This window comes from Cervus canadensis, chromosome X (genome assembly GCF_019320065.1).
Source record: "Cervus canadensis isolate Bull #8, Minnesota chromosome X, ASM1932006v1, whole genome shotgun sequence".
Taxonomy (NCBI): domain Eukaryota; kingdom Metazoa; phylum Chordata; class Mammalia; order Artiodactyla; family Cervidae; genus Cervus; species Cervus canadensis.
Window position 1 is genome coordinate 11,144,009 of NC_057419.1, and position 26,275 is coordinate 11,170,283.

Here is a 26,275-nt window from a genome sequence, read left to right on the forward strand (position 1 = left end):
AAACGTACATCTTGTAAACTGTCTGCAGTTCCAGCAATGACATAACAGATGGGAGCACCTTGCAATATACAACACAAAAGGTACAAACTTTTAATTCCCCAATTCAGAAGGATTGCTTAAAAAAAACAAAAAGCAAACCTCAATGTCAAGGACATTTTGAATTGTACCATTTTCAGTGACTAGACAGGTAAGATGGACATCATTCCAGTTCCTTTGATTTCTAGAGTTTCTGCCGGCCCTTGGGATATGAGTAAAGTTAACAGATGACATTCAAGCGTTCTCAACCTAAAGTGTCCGAGGCTGATTGGCCGGTACGGTCCTCTGATTGCTGACCCTCCTTGGTCAGAGGGAAGTGATGGAAATTTGTCCCTCATCCACCCCTCTTCTGGGCTCACGGGAGGCTGTTCTTAAACCGGAAGCCTTGAGTTCAACCCCTCCACGAGACGCTGGGGAATGAGCACTCACCCCATCTGTGGTCTTCCTCCTCCTCTTCTTGGTCGGCACAAGGGACTTGCCGCTGACCGTCCAGCTCCAGAAGACTTTGTAGTGGTGCACCGGGACGTCTGGTTCCTCGGGGACATCCCACGCGATGGTCACGGCCACGCTTCCGTCACTGTGGACGGTGGAGTTGGCCAGCCGGAGGTTGGCTGGGGCCGGGGGTGCGGACGGATCTGAAATCGCAGGAGACAGAGTTCGGTGTCGAGGATGACCACGAAAGCACCATCGACTCCGTGGACAGGAGTCTGAGCAAACTCTGGGAGACGGCGAAGGACAGGGGCCTGGGCCTGGCGTGCTGCCCGTCCATGGGGTCACAGAGAGTCGGACACGACTGAGTGACTGAACAACTGCCACGGAAGCACCATTTCTGCACATGTAATGACTGCAGGGTCAACGCAGGAACACTGCCCTTTATATGTAGGATAGCTGAAAACAAGCACTCTCGGTTCAGTTCAGTTGCTCAGTCGTGTCTGACTCTTTGCAACCTTATGGACCACAGCACGCCAGGCCTCCCTGTCCATCACCAACTCCCGGAGTTTACCCAAATTCATGTCCATCAAGTCGATGATGCCATCCAAGCATCTCATCCTCTGTCATCCCCTTCTCCTCCTGCCTTCAATCTTTCCCAGCATTAAGAACCACTTTTTAAGCCTCAAGTTGAAATACAGTCTACAGAACAGTAGTGAAAGTCACTCAGTTGTGTCTGACTCTTTGCAACCCCATATTCTCCAGGCCAGAGTGGGTAGCCTTTCCCCTCTCCAGGGGAATCTTCCAAACACAGGGATGGGACCAGGGTCTCCTGTGTTGCAGGCAGTTTTTGTTTTTGTTTTTTTTTTACCAAATGAGCTATCAGGGAAGCCCACTGAATGATAAGACATATGCCTTTGGACCATGTTTGTAATCCAGGTGGCTTCACACCACTACAACCCTGCCAAATTTTCACTGTCCTGAAATTGACAAAATTCTATAAAACAGAGTCAAATTCTTTTCAGGTTGGGTGACATTAAACACATCAGCAATGGTGAAATACCTTTGAAAATTCTGAAAAGAAAAAAACAGCCATCCAGGGCCAACTCACACAAATAAGTTTTCATCCTACTGGAGCTTAACATCCTTTAGTCCAAAGTTAAGAGCCACATGGACACAGCAAAAACAAATCATTTTTTTGTTTAATCCACATTACAAATGGGATGACAGACGGCTAACATGTTTGTCATTTCACTGTTTCTCATTTGTTGCATAAACCCAGACCTTCTCAGCTATCAAGAGAGACCAGGTCCTAGAACAACTTCCCCGCCATCCCGACAAATCTCCTTTTGAGATATGTATACGAGGATGACTAAGTGAGTGTGAAATAGGGGGTCCTTCCCTCATTTTTTGCCACGTGTGTGTAATCTCAGTCGCTTCAGTCATGTCCGACTCTTTGTGACCCTATAGACTGTAGCCCGCCAGGCTCCTCTGTCCATGGGATTCTCCAGGCAAGGATACTGGAGTGGGTAGCCTTTTCCTCCTCCAGGGGATCTTCCAGGCCCAGGGATCAAACCCGAGTCGCTTATGTCTCCTGCATTGACAGGTGGGTTCTTTGCCACTAGCGCTGCCTGGGAAGCCCAGAAACTGAGCAAATATAGATGCCGCTCACCACAAAGGACTTATAGATGGTTTCGCTTCAAGACGCCTGCCCAATAGTTCTAACACCATCTGTATCAGAGGCGCAAAGAAGCTAACTCGATATAAATGAAGAAGACAGGGGGGGAAATGCTCATGTTTTTATTCTCAGGATGCTTTGCATTTTTGGAATGATGGAGACATGAATTATTATTTTCTTAAATCTATTGCTTTCCTGTAAGATAGCTAAGTTCTGGAGGTTTGGTGGATTATTATTATTATTTTTTTAGGTTTTGTAATTGCTTTTCTGGGCTAATCAATAATCCAAAGCACATTACATGGTATTTTTGGCCAAGTGGTTCTCAAACAATCAATATTAGGAACCCTCCGGGAGGGCCCAAGACATATACTGAGATAAAGCTATTTCAGGGAGTCCTGGGAGGGCCCAGAAATATATTCATGTGAAATATGTCTTATATAAAATAACTGTTGTTGGTGTTTAGTCACTGAGCCGTGTCTGACTCTCTGCAACACCATGGACTGTAGCCCGCCAGGCTCCTCTGTCCATGGGATTCTCGAGGCTAGAATACTGGAGTGGGTTGCCGTGTCCTTCTCCAGGGGAACCTTCCTGACCCAGGGATCGAACGTATGTCTCCTGCCCGGGCAGACAGATTCTTTACCACTGAGCTACTTGGGAAAGTGTGAACGCCAGAGTCTCAGTCCCTCCAGTCCCTACTCCCCACCACAGACACCCCATCTCAGGAAATGCACACTCCTCCTTCCCACGGCTCCCGCCCCAAACCTCAAGGCTGTATCCTTCCCCAGCTCTCATTGAACAGCTCCCGTGGGCATATCAATACTATAGAGTCTGTCTGGACTCCCATTGTCTCTACCAGTATAACATCCCAGTCCCAAGACAATTTCCTCTCTTCCTGATTATTGAGAAAGCCTGTCTGAGCCTTTCTCGGTATGGCAGCTGGTGAATCATTTTTTATTTATTTATTTTTATTTATTTGGCTTCCCTGGTAGCTCAGCTGGTAAAGAATCCTGCAATGTAGGAGACCCCGGTTCAATTCCTGGGTTGGGAAGATCCGCTGAAGAAGGGATAGGCTACCCGCTCCAGTATTCTTGGGCTTCCCTGCTGGCTCAGACACTAAAGAATCCACCTGCAATGCGGGAGACCTGGGTTCGATGCCCGGGTCGGAAGATCCCGTGGAGAAGGGAATGGCTACCCACTCCAGTATTCTTTTATTTCTGTTTATGTCTCATTTATTTTGTTTTTAAATTTATTTGTATTTCTTTGGCCACGCCGGGTCTTCGTTCCGGCATGCGGTATCTTTAGTCGGGACATGGGAACTCATAGTTGTGGCAGGTGGGACCCAGTTCCCCGAGCGGGGTTTGAACATGGGCCCCGTGCATTGGGAACACAGACTCTTAGCTACTGGACCACCAGGGAAGTCCCAGCTGGCGATTCTTCTTGACACAAGTTCAGGAGCTCTCACTGCCCAAACCCCCCGCCAAAGAGATGGCAGCCTCCCCAAAGCCCTGTGCGTTCCTGCCACACACAACGTCCCGATTCTGCTTTCCTGTCCCTGCTCCTCCTGCTGCTCCGGCCGTGCTGGTTCCCAGGTTACTTCCTGAGGATGAAACCAGGAGCTACTGAGGCTTTTCCAATGGTTGTTGAGTCTCAACGCCTTCCCCCAGGGAGCCCTGACCTAACTGTTCACCTACTGCGGGTCGACCAGATGTCTCACTATCTAAATCCATTATATGTGGTCCCCTCGTCTCATTAGCAGAACACCACCACAGTTTACTCCTGCCTTCTTGTTCTCTGAGGCCCTTAGAACCAAATCCATGGCATGACTCAATTCTGAACCTATACCAGGTCACTGCAGACCCTTCTCAGAGGAAGTTGGTCTTCAAGCTCATCACCGCTTCGAAGCAAAAGAAAAATTAAAACGTGTAAAGATAATCACAGCCATTCACATTCTCAACGATGCACCTGGATGCCTATGTGCTGAAAATACACAGTTAACGCTTCCAGAAATTCGAAGTTCACAGCAAAAGCGCAGAATCATCTACATTTCTAAAGAGAATTCCCAGTTTAGGAAAGTCAACTGGTGGTATTTCATCATTTCCTTAATCTGCTTCATTCATTCTATCATTACTCACTGGCCTAGAAAAACATCTCATGCCTTACATGTGACTGCAATAGTCTAGGATAGCATCACCTAGTTTGTGAAACATGAAACAACAGAATTGATGAAACGGCATTAGGAAATTATGCCTTTAAGTAAAGGAATGAATAGTATTTGGCTCAAAGCTTCTTCCCTGGTGGCTCAAACAAGAAAGAATCTGCCTGCAATGAAGGAGACCCAGGTCCAATCCCTGGGTAAGGAATATCTGCCTGGAGGAGGGAATGGCAACCCACCGCAGTATTCTTGCCTGGAGAATCCCATGGACAGAGGAGCCTGGTGGGCTACAGGGGTCACAAAGAGTCAGACACGACTGAGTGACTAACTCGTTCACTTTCACATTCTCTTAAACATAAGGCCCAATTCAGTGTTCAGAATACCAAGATGGCATATTCCCATAACGAAGATAAGACACTCCAATCTCTTCCTCCCCGCCCTCCGCCGCCCCCAAATAATCACTTTAAAATTACAGAGCCAAGAGGCAATAGCAGAGGTGATCTGTTTATCAGCCCCAATCAGTCTCTGTAAACCAGCTCTTCATTTATCTGTTTAGTCACGGAAGACTTCAGATGAGAGTCTGTCTGCCCCTTCTAAGCTGAAGGATTTCAATCAGTCCCAACAAATGTCCACACTGCAGCCATCCATGTCCTTGTGAAGTGGTTCCCTACATTGGGAAATGAAGTATATTCATGTTGTTGAGATGTAGAAGATGTTTTCTTTCAATTTACATAATGTTTGGATTATACGAAAACTTTGAAATGCAGTTGGAAGTCTGTGGAAAACAATTATGTGCATATAGCTGATGCCACATTATGATAAAGACTTAAAGGATTCTATAAGATACTTCTTTGGTCTTTTTTTTTTTTTTTCTTTCTAAACTGGTAAGGATCGTTCAACCTTTAGACCCACAGGGTTGAACTGGTGAAGTGACCTGCCTGAGGTCATTCACGTAACTGGTGGCAGTCAGAAGTGAGAAAGACAGGGAGGGGAGACAGAGGGGCTAAGACTCTCATACCCCTGCATGTCTGTATTTATTACTCTATAATAACCTTATGGTCACCAGGGGGGAAGGATGGGAGAAGGGATAGTCAGGGAGTTTGGGATGGACATGGACACACTGCTGTATTTAACATGGAGAACCAGCAAGGACCTGCTGGACAGCACAGGGAACTCTGCTCAATACTTTGTAATAACTTTATAGTTCCCAGGGGGGAAGGATGGGGGAAGGGATAGTCAGGGAGTCTGGGATGGACATGGACACACTGCTGGATTTAACATGGAGAACCAGCAAGGACCTGCTGTCCAGCACAGGGAACTCTGCTCAATACTCTGTAATAACTTTATGGTCACCAGGGGGAAGGTTGGGGAAGGGATAGTCAGAGAGTCTGGGATGGACATGGACACACTGCTGCATTTACCATGGAGAACCAGCAAGGACCTGCTGGACAGCACGGGGAACTCTGCTCAATGTCACGTGGCAGCCTGGATGGGAGGGGAGTTTGGGGGAGAATGGATGCATGTACATGTATAGCTGAGTCTCTTTACTGTCCACCTGAAACCATTACAATATTGTTAATAAGCTATACCCCAATACAAACTAAAAAGTGCTTTTTTAAAAAAAGCAGCCATAGACTCATTAAAAAAGACCCCGATGCTGGGAAAGATTGAAGGCAGGAGGAGAAGGGAGTGACAGAGAATGAGATGGTCGGATGGCATCATGACGCAACGGACATGAGTTTGAGCAAAGTCCAAAAAATAGTGAAGGACAGGGAAGCCTGGCGTGCTGCAGTCCATGGGGCCGCAAACAGCTGGACATGACTGAATGACTGAACAACAATCACAAACCTTGACAACATGGCAACAATTGAGCGTGGCTCTGTGCTAATGAAACGCAATTTGCAGAAACAAGTAGCAGGCCAAACGTGGACCACGGGCCACACAGTGCCAACCCCGAGTCAGTCTTTCTAAAGCAATGACACCATTTAGTCTCTTGGAACTGGACGTAAAAGTGTTAGTCGTTCAGTTGTGTCCAATTCTTTGCAACCCCATGGAATGCAGCCCTCCAGGCTCCTCTGTCCATGGGATTCTCCAGGCAAGGACACCGGAGTGGGCTGCCATTTCCTTCTCCAAGGGATCTTCCCAAACTAGGTATCAAACCCAGGTCTCATAAGTGGTGCTTATTTCTAATGAGCATATGGCTGTAGTTTGTTTTTGAAATGTTGGCATCGTGTTCCCATTTTACAGATGAGGAAACTGAGGATCAGAGTTTCATTCACTTGTTTGGGAATGTAGTGTGAGAGGGCCAGAGTCACATCACAAGATGAGAACTTCCTTGAGGCTTAAATGAGAGCATTTACCCCCCATCCCACTTCTCTTTCTGCCTCATCCATTCCCTCTTTATAAGCTTCCCAGTCATCTACAGAAACACATCTCATGGGGCAGGAAGCAAACACACCCTCAGAGATAAATGGAAGAGGAAGGCCATGTTAGCTCCTTTTACAATTTGTGTGATTTCCAGGGCAAGATGCATTCAGTATTTAGCAGGACTATCCAAATTCAGCCTTGAAAACAGTTCCTTTTATTAACAACTCTATGTAGTGCTTTTGGCAAAGGAAGATGGAACACTTGGATTTCAGAAGAAAGATTTACGGTTTCCTCTCTGAACCTTTCGTAGTTAATTCCACGAGCAAAAAGTAACAGGCACAATGTTGGAACAACCTAGTGCCTACGATGCGGAACATGCCAAATGAAATCACTTGTCACCCCTGGAGAAATGCAGGTCTATCATCACACTGACATGAAATCCCTTGAGAAAGGAGCCCTTGCTCTGTCCTGCCCGGGGAGAAAGGCCATCACCTACTGTGAGCCAGGCACCTCAAGGTGTCCCAACAATGCCAGTGTTTACATAAAGAAACTCACCTCCACATTTGCACAGAAAACCAGTGTACAAATGGCAACAAGGAAAGAGACCTTTAGATGATCATACTTCTGAAGACAAGCTTCATATAATATCACTTACATGTGGAACCTAAAGAACTGATGCTTTTGAACTGTGGTGCTGGAGAAGACTCTTGAGGGTCCCTTGGACTGCAAGGAGATCCAACCAGTCCATCCTAAAGGAAATCAACCCTGTTTATTCATTGGAAGGACTGATGCGGAAGCTGAAGCTTCAATACTTTGGCCCCTCAATGTGAGGAGCCGACTCATTAGAAAAGACCCCGATGCTGGGAAAGATCGAAGGCGGGAGGAGAAGGGGATGACAGAGGATGGGATGGTTGGATGCCATCACTGATGCGATGGACATGGGTTTGAGCAAACACTAGGAGATGGTGATGGACAGGGAGGCCTGGCGTGCTGCAGTCCATGGAGTCGCAAAGAGTTGGACATGCTAGTGACTGAGCAACAAACACAACCCTTAGCCGCATCCTGGAAGAATCAGCTTCAGCTGCTTAGTGGGTCTGTGAGGGTCCCATCATTCTGTGATGCGTCTTCAGTGATGACACGGGAATCTACCACGAATTCCAGGCGTGTGTTTTTTGCTTCAGACATGCATTCTGTAATGCTGAATGCTGGGCACGTTTGTAAAACCAAGAAAAAGAACGATTTAATGGTGAGTGCAGGGATTGCCCAAACGGCGCACCTTCATTCAGCGAAAGCCCATTTCAACTGATGGACAGAGGGCTAATCTGAGACCCGAGCGGTGCTCAGATACGCAGGAAGGGCTGGAGCGACATGACCCTGCTGTCTCCCCGGAACGTGTGCCTCTTTGGAGGTTGGCAGCCACGGTCATGGTCATGGCACCTCTGCTCAGGTCCCACCCAGCTCCAAAGGGGATCCGTCCCGTGCGTGCCGAGACTGCGCACCATTGCCTTGTGTGTGCATGAGCATCTGAGATCGCCAGACCACAAGCAGGCGACGGGGCCAGTGGGAACACGGTGTGACCACAGCACGCCCGGACCACGTGTGAGCTGGGAAAGTCAAGGCCCAGACTTCCCGAGCCCCGTGCGGATCCTCGCCTCTGAACCCACCGCTGACTATTCGCACGGCCTCTCTCGATCATCAGACCACAGGGAGACAGTCCTCATTCGAGAAAGATCTCACGTCTCTGTTAGTTCTCTTTCTGGCTTGCTCAGAACCTCGGAGCAGGGTGTGCGGGATATACCATTCTTAACGGGGCTTTTTAAAAGGAAGAGTTAAAAAAAAATCCTACAAGACAGGGGACTTCCCTGGTGGTCCAATGGCTAAGACTCCGCACGCCCAGTGCAGGGGACCGGGTTCAATCCCTGGTCAGGGAACTGGACCCCACGTGCAATGAAGACTGAAGGGTCCGCCTGCCACAACTCAGACCTAGTGCAGTCAATTAAAAACAAAAAAAAGTCTACAATAAACACTGGAATGGCATCCAAATATTTAAATTATTTTGGCTGCAAATCTTCCACTTGAGACCTGTAATTATCTCGATAAAGGTGTGGCAGTATTATTCTAGCGAGACATAGAGAGACTAGCTGAAACATAAGAGGGTGTATGGGCTCAGTTGCGTCTGACTCTTTTGCTACCCCATGGACTGCAGCCCACCAGGCTCCTCTGTCCATGGGATTCTCCAGGCAAGAATACTGCAGTGGGTTGCCATTTCCTCCTCCAGGGGATCTTTCTGACCCAGGGATCGAACCTGCGTCTTCTGCATTGGCTGGCAGGTCCTTTACCACTGAGCCACCTAGACATCCAAAATGGAAAGGAATTGCAATTTACAGCAGCCAGTGCAAACCTTCCCATCTTGAAAGACTGATGTTACGCACCTCACATTATTCATTAACATCACAATGCCTGCCTAAAATGAGCTTGAATGACCTCCTGTCGAGGACGATAACTGCTGATTAGTAAGTGAATAACCTCACTGACCTCCTTCCATGAAAATGGACCTGGCTGATTAGCCAGGCCACTGTATCATTAATTCAGAACGCCCAACACAACTGGAGAAATAAACACAGAGCTATCCTTAATATCCAGTCCAATCATGTCCTTGCACTATCCCAGACTAAACCAACCACAAATGGAAAACAGTGAGTATTCATCACACTCACAGAGCAGTGAAATGAGAAGGGAAGAAAGTGATAGCCATGATAAAGTGCCTCAGGATGCATTTAAACTCTGCCTGGTGTGAAACAGGAGGGGAATGCACGCTCAGCGGAGCCACTGTTTTCAAGAGACCTGCACCGTCTGATGTGGCAGACACGAAAGCTGAGAAAACATCATCGTGATGACAGTTTCCGGAGCCTCGCAGAAGTCAAGACCCAGGGATCCTCCCAGCCGTGAATTCCTGCGGCTCCTTCAGAGGCATCTGGTCCCATTCACTCAGCACAGCAAAGCCACGTGCTGGCCAAACACACCCGTACCAGCCTGGAGACTCCATGGATTTCCCCTCCATCGCGAGGTGGGTGGGTGGGCGGCAAGCACCACTGACCTTTGGAGGAGCGGAAGTGCTTGCTGGGGGCGGTGAAGCCTCGGGTCCCGTGCACATTGACGGCCGCCACGCGGAACTGGTACCATCTGCTGGGCCGGACGTCCGTCAGCTGCACCCGCTCGTCCGTGGTCTGAGAGGGAAGAGGCACACAGAAGCCTGTTACCCTGATGTGCCCGCTGCGTCTGCTTTGTAAACACACGCTCAACTCGTCTGCGGACTCGACAGTCCTGCTCTCACCCTGCCCTCCTGGGTGAGGATGGGCGACCCTGCTGAGTTTCAGGGAGGGCTGTCGGGATCAAGGAATTTCCAGGGGAGGTTCCAGCGGCTCCATGCCACTCACAGGTATTTATTCCCAATGACTCTGACGGCTCTGTGGAAGTCAAAGTCTCATGGTAAATGCACGGGCTGGTTTTTACCTCTGGTGACTATATACCGCATTGGAGGGTTTTCATTAACGAAGTATACATACGAATGAATAAAGGGCTTCCCCTGTGGGTCAGAAGGTCAAGAATCTGTCTGCAATGCGGGAGACCCAGGTTCGATCTCTGGGTCAGGAAGATCCCCTGGAGAAGGGAAATGGCAACCCACTCCAGTATTCTTGCCTGGAGAATCCCATGGACAGAGGAACCTGGCGGGCTACAGTCTGTGGGGTTGCAGAGAGTTGGCCACGACTGAGTGACTGTTGCTTCACTTCATGAATGAATAAATATATGAAGCGATCATTACATTACAAAGAACATGCAATCATCAGTAGATGACAGAAGGGAAAATGCCTCATACTTCCACACCAAAGATAATTCTGGAAGTAGGTATGTGAACCCACACACTTAAATTCTGGAAGTACATGGCAACTCAAGGCTTTTTCTTTCTTTTCTTTTTTTAGCTTGAGTAAATCATGTAAGATGCGCATAGATTCATGTTCCTGAAGGGTGAGGTGTGTTACTATGTGGAGGTGGTTTACTCACTAAGTTTGTCTGACTCTTTGCAACCCCAGACTGTAGCCCACCAGGCTCCTCTGTCCATGGGATTCTCCAGGCAAGAACACTGGAGTGGGTTGCCATGCCCTCCTCCAGGGGATCTTCCTGACCCAGGGATCAAACTTGAGTCTGCTGCATTGGCAGGTGGGTCCTTTACTGCTGAGCCATCAGGTGTCGCTGTATGAATATATCTTTATATATAGAAAACTGGACACAGGGCCACATCGATAGGGCTTGCTCTCCCTCTGATTAAGTCCCGAGATCTCAGACAGGGCGACAGGCCCACTTCCAACAGTGTCCTAGGGAAGACCTGAGCACTTGGCCATGACGCTGAGAGAGTCACTTCCTAGGCAGGTGGATAAGAAGTCCAGGGGTCCCCGAGGAGAGAGGGGTCTGGGGTTCTCGAGGAGGAGATAGGGATCTGGAATTCTCAAGGAGGAGGAAAGGGCAAACATCTTTTTTTTTCCTCTACATTGCTTAGTCTTAGCCACATAAAACATTTTTTTTTTCCTTTAAGACTGGAACTGATGATTACACAACAAACAACTCAGTTTAAACTCTATACTAAGGATTATATATACTAAGGATTATATTCCAGTAGTCATGTATGGATGTGAGAGTGGGACTATAAAGAAAGCTGAGCGCCAAAGAATTGATGCTTTTGAACTGTGGTGCTGGAGAGGACTCTTGAGAGTCCCTTGGACTGCAAGGAGATCCAACCAGTCCATCCTGAAGGAGATCAGTCCTGAATATTCATTGGAAGGACTGATGCTGAAGCTGAAACTCCAGTACTGTGGCCACCTGATGCAAAGAACTAACTCATTTGAAAAGACCCTGATGCTGGGAAAGATTGAAGGCAGGAGGAGAAGGGGATGACAGAAGATGAGATGGTTGGATGGCATCACCGACTCCATAGACATGAGTTTGAGTAATCTCTGGGAGTTGGTGATGGGCAGGGAGGCCTGGTGTGCTGCAATCGATGGGGTCGAAAGAGTCGGACACGACTGAGCAACTGAACGGAACTGAGAATGTACATTATGGGAATGGGTCTGGTAGGATCTTTCTGTTATTAAGGTCTAATCCTCTTATCCTAGAATGTAAATTGTGGGAGTGGGTCAGGTAAAATTTTTACAACCTTGAGACATTCTTTTGATTTATTGTCATAACTAATTTAAAAAGCATATTTGCAAATATTCTATTTGCAGGGAAGAAAGAGAGACAGAGACCTATAGAGAATGGATGTGTGGACACAGAAGGGGAAGGAGTGAGTGGGACAAATTCAGCAAGTAGCGCTGACTATACACAGGAATAGCACTGACTATATGCACTACTTTATATGCGAAACAAAGTTAGCAGGAACTTGCCGTGTAACATAGGGAGCTTAGCCCGGTTCTCTGCGACAACCTAGAGGGGCGGAAGAGGCGGGTGGAAGGGTCAAGAAGGAAGGGATATCGTACACATGTGATTGATTCACCTTGTCGTACGGCAGAAGCTAACACAACATTGCACATTATCCTCCAATTTTTAAAAAAAAATATTCATTTTAACATCACATTTCTCACTGCTTTTGAGGTCTTTACTCTCGTGTTTATCCTCTCTGAGACACTACTGATGAAAAAGGGATTACATTTTTCTTTCAAACACCTGAGTATCAAACTGTAGTTTACATGTACTGAAAAAAAAAAAAATCAAGGGAATCTCGTCCTTGGAGAAAGACGGTCTTACACACATCAGCAGAGAAGATTTCCCTATAGACCTACATGTGGAGAAGGCATGTCTACTTGTTGAAAAGCATGAAGCGGTTTCATACTGATCATTGATTCTTTCCTCACCACTGGGGAAGATGACCCCCAGGAGGGGTGTTGTCCGGTGGCCCATTGGTTGGGGAGCTGACCAAGAGGAAGGAGAAGGAACCACTCAGGGAAGATTCAAGATCTGCCCGCTGCTTCCCACCAAGCAGTTTGGTGATAGGACTCTGCCTTCAGCCACTCAAGTCCTGTGCGGAATGAAAGCTTAAATGTGGGAGTGAGAGAGTCAATTCCTAGGCAGGTTGATAAGAAGTCTGGGGGTCCCCAAGGAAGAGAGGGGTCTAGAATTCTCAAGGAGGAGGAAAAGGACAAACTTTTTTTCCTCTACATTCCTTAGAATTATGTAACAATAATGTATCCTGCTTGAGGACAGTTTCTGGGGAAAAAAAAAAAAACCTTCTGGCTAATCCTGTTATCTTAAAATGTAAATTATGGGAGTGGGTCTAGTAAGGTCTTGACAACCTGCAGACATTCTTTTGATTCACTGTAATAAGTAATTAAAAAGTATGTAACTCCATTGCTAACACTAGTAAGGGGGCACTCTTTCTGCCCCCCTTCTGATGTCTATGTTAGACACTTTCTCTGTCTCTTTTATACTTTAAAAAACTTTATTACACAAAAGCTCTGAGCGATCAAGCCTCATCTCTGGCCCCAGATTTGAATTCTTCTCCTCCGGAGGCCAAGAATCCCAGTGTCTTTTCATGGTTCAGCAACAACGTTTCAGGAGCAACACGGGAGAAGACGTCAAGATGATCTCATGGCGGGTTAACGAGTCCTACGGGTGCTTGCGTTTCCCTCAGTCTAGTGGGTTCTGCATGTGTCTCAAGGCTTAAAAGCGTGCAGTTCTTGGGGGAAATAAATGTGAACATTCATCGGAAAATGGCTTCCCTGATGGTCCAGTGCTTTAAGAACCCGCCTTGCAATGCATGGGGCACCACTTGGATCCCTGTTCTGGCGAGATCCCACAGTCCTCGCAGCAACGAAGTCCGTGGGCCACAACTTCTGAGCCTGAATTCTAGAGCCCATATTCTAGAAGCCACGGCAATGAGAAGCCCTCACACCACAATGAAGAGGAACCTCCATTTGCAGCAACCAGAGGAAGCCTGAATGTACTAACAGGGACTCAGCACAGCCACGAATAAGTAAATGGGTCTTCTGAAAAGGAGAATTATGTCCCTCCACCATGTATTGGGACTTCTCTGGCAGCTTAGACGGTAAAGCGTCTGCATACAATGCGGGTGAGCCGGGCTCAATCCCTGGGTCGGGAAGATCTTCTGCAGAAGGAAATGGCACCCCACTGCAGTGCTCTTGCCTGGAAAACCCCATGGGACAGAGGAGCCTGGTAGGCTACAGTCCATAGGGGTCGCAAAGAGTCTGACACGACTGAGCGACTTCACTCACTCACTCACCATGCATTGTGAGCACATGGAGCCAACTTTCTTGTGGTTAATACACTCCTATCTTTCACCCCACAGGATGGGGGGTGGAGGTGAGGTGTATGCACACCAGTTTAAGTGACTTGCACGCTCAGGCTATTTTGAGCAAGCCACAGGATGTTAACCTCCTCTGTGTAGGTGTGTGGGAGATGTCACCTCAAGGGTGACATCAGGAGACCCAGGTTCAATCCCTGGGTTGGGAAGATCCCCTGGAGGAGGAAAGGACAACCCACTCCGGGATTCTTGCCTGGAGAATTGCACGGACAGAGGAGCCTGGAAGGCTGCAGTCCACGGGGTCGCACAGAGTCGGACAAACAGATCTGCCCACGGACCACTCACCTGTGCCACGGTCTGCCACGGCGTGGCGTCGTCCTCACTGGGATGGATCCCGTAATTCCACCTTCTCTGCACCACGTAGATCACGGGCTCAATGGACACGTTGAACTTCGAGGACCACTTGACCTCCAGCTGCCCAGACTGCAGTTCCGTGAACCTCAACTCCTTCCTGGGCTTCAGGGGGACACCTAGAAGAAGAACCACGCTGGTCACCACAGCCTGCATGTGACGTGGACCGCGGCGAACGCTGAGGAAGGAGAGCTCAAGCGGAGACGAAACTCATCTCACAACAAAGGACCGTCTGTTTCCTTTCGTAACAGCAGCGTCTCCCTATCAGGGGTTCAGTCTGAAATCGTATGATGCCAAGTTCAGCTTTGTGTTCCCGCTGTTTTCGAGGGTCTAAATTGATTCTTGATCCTCAACAAGGTTTTGTCTCCCCAGTAACCTCGAGTGTGAGTCACTTAGCTGTGTCTGAGTCTTTGTGACCCCCAAGAATGGTAGCCTGCCAAGCTTCTCTGTCCATGGGATTCTCCAGGCAAGAATACTGGAGTGGGTTGTCATTCCCTTCTCCAGGGGATCTTCTTGAGCCAGGGATAGAACCCAGGTTTCCTGCACTGCGGGCAGATTCTTCACCATCTGAGCCACCAGGGAAGAAGCCCATAGCCTCGAGAGCAGTTCTTTTATGTGCATTCTTTCAAATAAAAAAAAAAGTGCAAGAACTTTATAGATAGCAGTGTTAGAAAACATTCCTGCTAGGGTTAAAACTTGATAAATGGGCAGACGAAACCATCTGTAAGGAGAAGAGAAATACCTAACATTTTCTATGCACCCAGAGTCCTTCTGTTTAATCCAATTTGGTTTGTAATGAAAAGCTGATAGAATTCCCATTTTCTAACGCATAAGTGAACAGGTGGAATTAGGTCTTGACTTGTTACATAAACGGGTTTCCCTGATGGCTCAAGCGGTAAAGAAGCTGCCTGCAATGCAGGAGACACGGGAGACCCTGGTTTGATCTCTAGGTTTGATCTCTAGGTGGATCCCCTGGAGGAGGGCATGGCAAACCACTCCAGCATTCTTGCCTGGAGAATCCCATGGACAGAGGAGCCTGGTGGGCTACAGTCCATGGGACCAGTCCATGGGATCGCAGAGAGTTGGACACGACTGAGCACACATGTACACAGCCAGCTGCACAAGCGAGCTTAATACGGAATCCACCAGAGATGACACTCATTAGGAGTCTTGAGTCTTTCTTTTCACATAACACGCTCTGCCTCTGCTGCTATATCTCAGGGTGCTTATGACACGATTCCCGAGTTTACCCCCCTCTCTGTCTGAGTGAGTTTTCCTTTTAAGGAAAACATTATAAAGTCCAATGCTCTCACATATGTGCTCACAGCATACAGGAATGATTTCTGAAGCAAGGGTCTCGTGGATTTCCCCAAGTGATGGCCAGAGCTCTCCCCTGCTGACTTGCTGTTTAAAATTGGGAAAAAAAAAAAAAAGATGAATTTATAATGTTTGGGTTTTGGCCTGCGTGAGTGCCTGGCTTCAAAAAAAAGTCCCTCACAGGTGGCTCATTGGAACATACTTCATCATTTTGATTTCTCTTTCCCCCCAACGGAGTGAGCAAGTTGCCTGGTAACCCAAAGATGTAAGAACCACGGTTCAAAATAGCAGCCACGATGGAAAGGGGAACTTAGAACAAATTCCTAACACCAAAGGGATAGATGAAACCGACCGAATTTAGGTAGAGTGCTCAGCATTGTGATGTTCACTGCCATTGCGAAACAAAAACACCAGCTGCCCTTAAAGCCGTTCTGCACCGAGAATGAGCGTTTGCCTAGAGCGCTGACAACTCCTTTGAAACGGTTAGTTTGGAAGGCTGCATTTCGGTTTCCATTTCCTAAGTTTCAGCAGCGGGAAAGCTACAAAACAGAGAGAAGATCTGACGCAGCTTAGCGGCGTGGCTGAAATTTCACCTCATCTCATTTTGATCTGAATTCACAACTGAGGTCTTATGGTGGGCAATTCTGAAGTCATTCATCATTGATCTGGATGGAGCTGGGTGATTTAAACGCAGCACGTGTGTATCTGTTCAAAAGCTCACTGATGAATTTTTTTTTAATTAATTGATTTTAATTGGGGGCTAATTACTTTACAGTATTGCGGTGGTTTCTGCCACACATTGACATGAAATTGGCCACGGGTGTACATGAAAAAAAAAAACTGTTTACTTATGTGTTTATTTATTTCTGGCTGTGTTGGGTCTTAGCTGCAGCTTGCAGGGGTCCCAGAGTGTGGGCTGCCAATCCACCCCAGCATTGTTGCCTGGAGAAGCCCATGGACGGAGGAGCCTGGTGGGCTGCAGTCCATGGGGTTGCAGAGAGGTGGACACGACTCAACGACTAAATAGAAACAACACACGACCTGCCTTTGACACCCGGCTTCCCCAGACCACACTGCCAGGCGCTCCCTACTGCCATGGTCCGGTCACAGGGTCTCCTTCACTCTGAAATCTCTTGCCTTCGGTTTTCTGACATAGACTCTGGAATACGTCCTGGCTCAGCCCAGATGCCGCCCCCTTCTCAGCCACCTTCCTGCAACCTCCAGCACCATTCTTTGGTTGAACCTGTGTCCATCGACATATGCATTCAAGTGCCTCTGACCACAGCCAGCTCGCCAAATGTCTTGTCTTCCCCATGAAGCTAAAGCCCCTGGGGGAGGGGTGTGTGTGTCAAGACCTGAGTTCTTCTCCACCTCCCCAGCCCCCCCAATCAATCTCCCCATAGGGATCACTCTGCAGAAGCAAACGGTGTGGAACTGTTCAGCGAAGAAATGGCCTAGCCCACTGCATTATCCTTCTCTCAGGAATATGCCTGGAAAAGTAGGAGTAGCCCACTTCTTTATTCTTTTCTCAGGAAGAAGTAGGAGGAAGACATGGCAACAGGGCTAAAAATCTCCGCTGGAGAGTCTCAGAGAGGAACGAGAAGGCTCATCGCAGGCATTCGCTGCCACCTCCTCTGGGATCGTAGCTATTCAAGGAGCTCACATCTCCCTCCGCCGTCAAGGTCCTGGGACTCAAACATTCCTTTGCTTCCTCTTTAAACAGAGCAAGGAGAAGCACCAAGAAAATCTACAAACAATAAATGCTGGAGAGGGTGTGTAGAAAAAGGGAACCCTACTGCACTGTTGGTGAAAATGGAGTTTACTCAAACTCATGTCCATCGAGTCGGTGATGCCATCCACCCATCTCTACCCCTGTCGTCCCCTTCTCCTGCCCTCAATCTTTCCCAGCATCAGGGTCTTTTCCAGTGACTCAGTTCTTCGCATCAGGTGGCCAAAGGATTGGAGCTTCAGCTTCAGCATCAAGTCCTTCCATACGAACCAGCAATCTCACTACCGGGCATACACCCTCAGAAAACTACAACTGAAAAAGACACAGGTACCCCAATTGTTCATGACAATAATAGCTAGACCATGGAAGCAACCGTGATGTCCATCGACAGACGGATAGATAAAGAGGCTGTGTTACATATACACAGCCAGCCATAAACTACTACTCAGCCATAAAAAATGAAGGACTCTAGTTCTAGTGAGATGGATGAAACTAGAGCCTGTTATACAAGTAAATCAGAAAGAGAATAATAAATATTGTATATGAACACGTGTATATGGAATCTAGGAAAACCGTGAAAGTTTAAGTGTTAAAGTTGCTCAGTCATGTCCGACTCTCTGCGACCCCACAGACTGCAGCACGCCAGGCCTCCCTGTCCATCACCAACTCCTGGGGCTTACCCAAACTCATGACCATCGAGTCAGTGATGCCATCCACCCATCTCATCCTCTGTCGTCCCCTTCTCCTCCCGCCTTCAATCTTTCCCAGCATCAGGATCTTTCCCAAAGAGTCAGTTCTTCGCATCAGGTGGCCAAAGTGTTGGAACTTCAGCTTCAACATGAGTCCTTCCAACGAATATTCAGGACTGATTGCCTTTAGGATTGACTGTGCTTTATACATATAAAACATATATATATATATATGCTGTATTGTGTATATATATATGTTATATATGTGTGTGTGTATTGTAACACACACATACACTTATGGCTAATTCATGTTGTATGGCAGAAACCCAATACAACACTGCAAAAGCAATGATCCCCCAATTAAAACTAGATTTTTTTTTTAAAGGGACAGAAGATGGCTAGTTACTTCCCTGTCCTCACAGAGCACTGTCTCTGAGACTGCGAGCCCACCCTTCTCCTTGGCTCTCCCCAGAGAATCCTCTAGCGTAAACGCAGCTCCAGTAACTGGTCCAGCGCTGAAGTACCCTGAACTCAGCGAGGGCACCCCAGCCCCCACAGACCCTGAGGCCGCGGTCATGAACGTCATCTGACGGCCACGGGCCTCCACACCTCACGACTGAGCATCAGGGCACTGTCACCTCAAATTCCTCCCCTTAAGCATCTCCTTAATTCTGATGGGCGACAATCTCGCCCGGTGTGTGTGAAGAAACGGCCCATCTGGTCTGCATTAAGGTCGGCTGGCTGCCCTGATTGGGAGGAACTGCACCCTCTGGGTTGTTAATTGTGTGCAGATGGGGCCCGGCCCCCACTGTCTCCCCTCCTTCCAGGGGTCCCGTTCTTGCGAGCTCCCCCAGCCTCCTGACGGCATCCCCGGAGCGGAGGGCGGAGATCTGGCCTCGGTGTGGTTTTCATTATGTAAATGACTACCATCTTTCTTTATTGGTTTCAAACAACCTCATCATCTGAAATGTAAACGGTTCCGTTAAAAATGTCAAAACGCCACGGTATAGCAACCCGCAGTATGTGGGGGTGTTTTTGTAAAGCGTAGCAAGTCTTTTGCTGAAATCAAAGGGCACGGAAACCCCAACACTTCAAAAAAATGTTCAAAACAGATTTGATAGAAAAATTGACAACGGCTGGCAATTGGCAGTTGCAAATCACCAGAGGTGATTGTTCAGAAAAGGACTTGTCACAAGTCCAGGTGTAAAATCGCACCAAGATAGAGTGTTTCAGCGAGTCATTCATTAGTCACTATGCAGCGTCTCTCATAAAGACAGCTATACTCAGGGCATCTGTGTTCCTATCACGTGAGGGCATGTGGTCACTGTATTCAAAGTGCGAGGGGTTCATTTGTGAAAAGCAGTCCACCTCGAAAATCCTGAGGTTGACAGATTTCCAGTACTGACAGGTTTGTGGAAATATTAAAGCAGTGGCGTCATCAGCTCTCTTCAAAAAGAAACAGACTGATACTTGGATTGATTCCAGGTTAGCACCAGCTAAAGATGAGCCCTGGGGTCACGGCCACCTGTAAAACCGAAGGGCATGGCTACCCGGCATTTTTCTGTCCGGAAAACAAGTTCAGCGTTTCTCTTTCCCTGCCCAAACTAACCGCTGCAGCTGGGCGTCAGGGAAGTGAAAAGTGAAAGTAAAGTTCGCTCAGTCGTGTCTGAGACTCTTTGCGACCCTGTGGTCTATATGGTCCATGGAATTCTCTAGGCCAGAATACTGCAGTGGGTAGCTGTTCCCTTCTCCAGGGCATCTTCCCAACTCAGGGATTGAACCCAGGTCTCCCACATTGCAGGCGAATTCTTTACCAGCTGAGCCACCAGGGAAGCCCAAGAATACTGCAGTGGGTAGCCTATCCCTTCTCCAAGGGGAATCTCTCCAGCCCAGGAATCTAACCAGGGTCTTCTGCATTGCAGGCAGATTCTTTACCAACTGAGCTATCAGGGAAGCTGTGGGCATCAAGAGAGGCAGTAAAATAAGGAAGCAACACTTCTACACAGAGGACAGTTTGACGAAGCTATAAAGTAAACCAGAACTCAACTAGGGGAGAATCAAAGGAAAACCAACCCCCCAACAAACCAGAGCTTGTATGTCACCTACAGAAGGTCAGCTTGTGAACATCCCATAGCCTCACGAAGGCACATGTTTCAGAGACAGCACTCAAGAGCCTGGTTCACCCAGAGTAACACTGTCACGTCTTTTGAGGCTTGTAGTAGCCTTCACTGGAAGGGTGGAGGAAAACCTCACTGCTATTTTCCTTCAAGTCAAACCCCAATACCAGCCTGCAGAGGTAACGTGAGGCATCAGCCAAGGACAGTTCTCACAGCACAACCCCACATTACACACACCAGTGTAACTGGTCACTCCATGGACCATCTTTTCAAAACATACCATGTTTCTAAAAAGTCAAGTTTCCGGCATATGAAGCCTCTGAAGTTATGAAGTCAGCCCGCATCTCCTACACACATGGATCGCACAGAAACGGTATAGGTGTTTCCATGAATTTTTATAATTCTTCCTTAGCCCCATGAGAGAGAAAGAGGAAAGAAATTAGGGCAGTGGCTGGCCTGTATCGGTTAATGGCAAAAGTTAGGAAAGTTGAGTGGTCCACTTAAACACCAGCGTGTGTGTGTGACCACCTAGATGAGTTCACTGCTGGGCCGGGCAGCGTCTGTGTCCTTGGGTTCTGCATGTCAGTGCCGAGTAAGGGTCATCATCATCAATGTCAGGCAATCCTCATAACTCCTAACCAATGGTCAATATTCACCCAGCAAACAGGGATCCGTACTTGTAGACTGAGCTGACCCTTCAGAACTCAAACTGGGGAAGACATTAAGAAAATGCTTTGTGGGCTTTGCCTGGCGGCTCAGTGGTGAAGAGTCGGCTTGGCAGTCTAGGAGGCACGGATTTGATCACTGATCCAGAAAGATTCCACATGCCAGAGAGCAACTGAGGCCATGCACCACAGCAAGAGAAACCACCGCAATTAAGAGAGTAGCCCTCACTGCAGCAACTGGAGAAAGTCTGGCAAAGCGACAAAGACCCAGGACAGTAAAAAAATAAAGTTATAAACAAAGAAAATTGCTCTTTGGGATTTCCCATGAGATTGACACTTCAGTAAGTTAACAATGAACAAACGAAAACTGAGGAACTTACAGGTCTGTCCAGGAGAGTCTGGTTCTTCCAGAGTGTATGTGTGTGTGTGTGTTAGTTGCTGAGCTGTGTCCGACTCTTTGTGACCCCATGGACTGTAGCCCACCAGGCTCCTCTGTCCATGGGACTGTCCCGGCAAAAATACTGGAGTGGGTAGCCATTCCTACAACTCCAGAAATTAGCTAAAAATTACCTTCAGAGGAAAAAAGCTCCATGTTCTTTATTAGCCTAAAACGACTGCTTAATTAGTGACGGTATTAGATTTAACCTAACTGATGCAGATATATCTTTTAACCGACCTATAATGTAATAATACAGGGGTGCCCAAAGACAGGTTGAGGTTGAGGGCCCTCTTACAGTAGCTGGAAAGAGTCACAATAAAGATGAGAGGAGAACTGGGCAGGTGGGATTAGGCCCTGGAGGCGTGTCTGATGCCAACCACCAGATCGCCCCAGAGACACATGCAACCTCAGCCTCAGCACGGCTGAACTGACAGTGGGACTGGTCCAGCTCAACCTGTGATGGAGCGTGTTCTACTTGAGGAAAAAGTCTGCACTTCAGGACCAGTGTTCTGTGTCCCACATTTATGTGCTAATATACAATACTTGGGTTTCCCTGGCGGCTCAGCTGATAAAGAATCCGCCTGCAATGCAGGAGACCCTGGTTCAATTCCTGGGTCGGGAAGATCCCCTGGAGAAGGGAAAGGCTACCCACTCCAGTATTCTTGGGCTTCCCTGGTGGCTCAGCTGGTAAAGAATATGCCTACAATGCGGGAGACCTGGGTTCGATCCCTGGGTTGGAAAGATGCCCTGGAGAAGGGAACGGCTACCCACCGCAGTATTCTGGCCTGGAGAATTCCATGGACTGTATAGTCCAGGGGGTCGCAAAGAGTCAGACACGACTGAGTGACTTTCACTTTCATACAATACTTGTCTTTTTCTGACTTACTTCACTTTGTATAACAAGAGTTATACATCACTACACATCACTACAAATGACCCAATTTTGTTCCTCTTTATGCCTGAACAATATTTCATTGTATATATGTGCTACGGGCTTCCCAGGTGGCTCACTGGTAAAGAATCTGCCCACCAACGCAGAAGAGATGGATTCTATCCCTGGGTTGGCAAGATCCTCTGGAGAAGGGAATGGCAACGCACTCCAGTATTCTTGCCTGGAGCATCCCATGGATGGAGGAGCTTGGCGGGTAGCAGTCTATGGGGTCGCAGAAGGGCTGGACATGATTTAGTGACTAAAACAACAGCAACATATATGCGCCAGATCTTCCTTATCCCCTCATCATTGATGGACATTCAGGTTGCTTCCGTGTCCTGATTATTGTAAACAGTGCTGCAATGCATACTGGGGGTGCATGCATCATTTCGAATTATGGTTTTCTCAAGGTATACGTCCAGTAGTGGGACTGCTGGATCATATCAACTCATGTATGCAGAATCTAGAAAAAAATGGTACAGAGGAACCTATTTGCAGGGCAGGAAGTGAGACTTGGACATAGAAAAAGAACTTGTGGACATCGTGTGGGAAGGGGAGCGTGGTGTGACCAGAGAGAGTACCACTGACATATACACTGACGTATACACACGGCACATACACCGACGTATACACACGGCACATACACCGACGTATACACACGGCACATACACTGACGTATACACACGGCATATATACTGACATATACACACGACCGTGTGTAACACAGATAGCTAATAGGAAGTTGTTGTATAGCACAGGGAACTCAGCTCGGTGCTCTGTGATGACCTGGAGGGGTGGGAGGTTTAAGAAGGAGGAGATATGTGTACAAATTATATGCTTCAGAGAACAAGGGAAAATACCTCTATGTGTACTTAGATTTTTTTTTTCCCCAAAAAATAATCCTCTATTATCCTTATGCTCGTTATGCTAAAGTCACTGCAAAGTCAACAGAGCCTGTTTATCGTCTTGGTGGCTAGCCCTCTGTGAAAGCCCTCTCTCCACAAACATCCAAGTCCAGAGTTGCTGGTAGCAGAGAGGTGACTTCAGCCCTGGAAAAAATGCATCGTGTGAAGGTTAAAGTGGAAGCGTCCTGGGACTTCCCTGGTGGTTCCAGTGGTGGAGAATCCGCCTTGAGGTGCAGAGGGTTGCAGGTTCAATCCCAGGCCGGGGAACTAAGATCCCCCATCGAGTGGATGAATTAATAAGCTCGTGTGTTCTACAAGTACTGAGCCCAGGCGCCTCAAGGAGAGGGGCCCGGGTCCCATAAACTATACAGAACCCCCCAAGCTCTGGAGACCACACATCACAGCTAGGGAGAAACCACACACTGCAATAAAGAGCCCGTGCACTGCAACTAAAGATCTCCCATGTTGTAACTAAGACGGGACACACCCATAAGTAAATAAATATTAAAAAAAAAATAAATCGCAGGTATCTTTTAATCATTAATCATTTACGCTGGCCCTCTCTGGACTATTCCCCTTATTCTCCTTGAAGCAGGCAGGCATACTTGAAATTCACAGTGACTCCTCACTGCTTTCAGACGAAAAGCATAATTTATTGCGCCTCTTTAAACCGCCTTACTTTTAAAACAAAAAGGTTTTGCAAATGGGTTTTCAACAATCGTTCTAATAGCATCCTATTTTTATGGTAAACGCAAATAGTTAAATAGCAAATGATCTATAATAACAGAAAAGGTTTCCTAAGAGTAGACTGTTAAAAACTTAAGTGGTGTGAGATTTTGGTAGAAATCATTCTATGTAGTTTGTAACAAAAAGCATGGAAATAATAAAACTTAGATCCATTAAAGAAATGTCAGTCTGTTAAGAAAGGGAAAACAGCAATTATTTTGAATTTGAGACAATCTTTGTGCCAGATTTTCAAGGATCTTAGGGTGAAAAAAAAAAGGAAAATGGGATGGATTACACAGACTTCAGATAAGAGTGTTTCCAACAGGAAGCTGGAGGAATGTGGTGCAGATATGAGGCTTCTGGGTCACCTGGGTTGTTCTAAGTGTAACAATGGACTTCTGAAAACATAAGTAATGACTTGGGAAAATGCTCAGCAAGCACTGATTTCAAAATCAGCAGTGCAACAGTGTCTACTTGATGTATGAGAACGAAAGTGAGGAAGCAAGAGAGATTTCTCTTTCTGCTTGTAATGCATAATGCCAAGTGATTCTGTTTTTCTCTTCAAATCACACTCCAAAAAGTAACCAAATCCTATGTCTCTCATAGTATACTTTGATGGCATCCAAAGCTTGTACATAACACAATAGCATCGGTTTGTCATGAAAGAAGTTGGTGACATTTGCTCAGAGAGTCAAATAACTTAGCATACAGGAGTCAAGTGCCCTAGAAACTGCCTATGAAGGTAAACATCAGCTAAACTGTTTCAGGAGCCTCATCCGGGTCTTTTGGAAGAGGGCAATTTTAGCATCTAGGATCTCAAGTGAAAGTGCAAGTTGCTCGGTCGTGTCCAACTCTTTGCGATGGACTATGCAGTCCTTGGAATTCTCTAGGCTAGAATACTGGAGTGGCTTTCTCTTCTCCAGGGGATCATCCTGACCCAGGGATCGAACCCGGGTCTCCTGCATTGCAGGCGGATTCTTTACCAGCTGAGCCACCAGGGAAGCCCAGGATCTCAAGATATTATTCAAAATACTGAAAGTCCCTGCAAACACCCTTGTTGGTTTTTTTTTTCCTAACTTTAAACTTTGTATTTTGTATTGGGGTACAGCGCAATTAACACTGTTGTCATAGTTTCAGGTGGACGGCAGAGGGACTCAGCCACACATGTACATGCATCCTTTCTCCCCCCAAACCCCCCTCCCATCCAGGCTGCCACATGACATTGAGCAGAGTTCCCTGTGCTGGCCAGCAGGTCCTTGCTGGTTCTCCATGTTAAACACAGCCGTGTGTCCATGTCCATCCCAGACTCCCTGACTGTCCATTCCCCCATCCTTCCCCCTGGTGACCATAAGGTTATTACAGAGTATTGAGCAGAGTTCCCTGGGCTGGACAGCAGGTCCTTGCTGGTTCTCCATGTTAAATACAGCAGTGTGTCCATGTCCATCCCAGACTCCCTGACTATCCCTTCCCCAGCCTTCCTCCCTAGCAACCATAAGTTCGTTCTCTAAGTCTGTGAGTCTGTTTCTGTTTAGTAAGTTCAGCTGTATCATTTTTAGAAGCCACATATAAGGAATGTCATAGGACACTTCTCCTTCTATTTCTGACTTACTTCCGTCAGTATGACACTCTAGCAAACACACCTCTGTTCTTGGATTATGCAAACAGAAAACCCACAATACTCATGCCGTGCATTATGGCTTTTTCAAGGGTGCCACCCCTAGCCTATTTTCCAAGGGTTTAACACATTTCCTCCTAGGAAGCCAGTAGAGCCTCAATGGTTTACTCACATTGGAGAAAAATACACCATAAAGTCACTGAATTAATGATGGCCTTGCTACATGTTCAATTTCGGCAGGATTCATATAACACAGCCATTAATTTTTAGACTTTTTTTTTGATATGGATCATTTTGAAAGTAATCATTGAATTTGTTACACCACTGCTTCTGTTTTCTGTTTCGACTTCTTTTGCCAGGAGTGAAATGTTAGCTCCTAGACCAGGGATCGAACCTTCACCCCCTCCATTGGAAGGCGAAGTCTTGACCAGTGGACTGCCAGGGAAGTCCTGATAATAACTTTAAATGGAGTATAATTGATTTTTATTATATTATATATATATTATATTTATATATTTTATAATATATATTTATTTATAGAATATATGTTTTATTATATATTTCATTGTTTTTATTATATTTATAAATATATAAATATGTTGTTTTATATTTTATAATATGTTTATTATATTTAATATATTATGATTTTATTATATTATGTATTAAACTTATATATTATATATATTTTAATATATTTATTTATATAAAATATGTTTTTATATTTATTATTATATATTTCATTATTTTACTATATTTA

At 46.8% G+C, this 26,275-nt stretch overlaps 1 protein-coding gene across 1 annotated transcript in view; it reads right to left on the reverse strand.

The window, feature by feature from the left end:
- Positions 1–26,275, reverse strand: part of ANOS1 (anosmin 1) — a 198,245-nt gene that overhangs the window by 35,498 nt on the left and 136,472 nt on the right. Inside the window, exons 5-7 of the mRNA XM_043458045.1 lie at positions 14,320–14,504; positions 9,760–9,889; positions 466–671 (exon numbers count right to left, since the gene is read on the reverse strand). Coding sequence (XP_043313980.1) covers positions 466–671; positions 9,760–9,889; positions 14,320–14,504 — 521 coding nt within the window. The remainder of the gene's footprint in view (positions 1–465; positions 672–9,759; positions 9,890–14,319; positions 14,505–26,275) is intronic.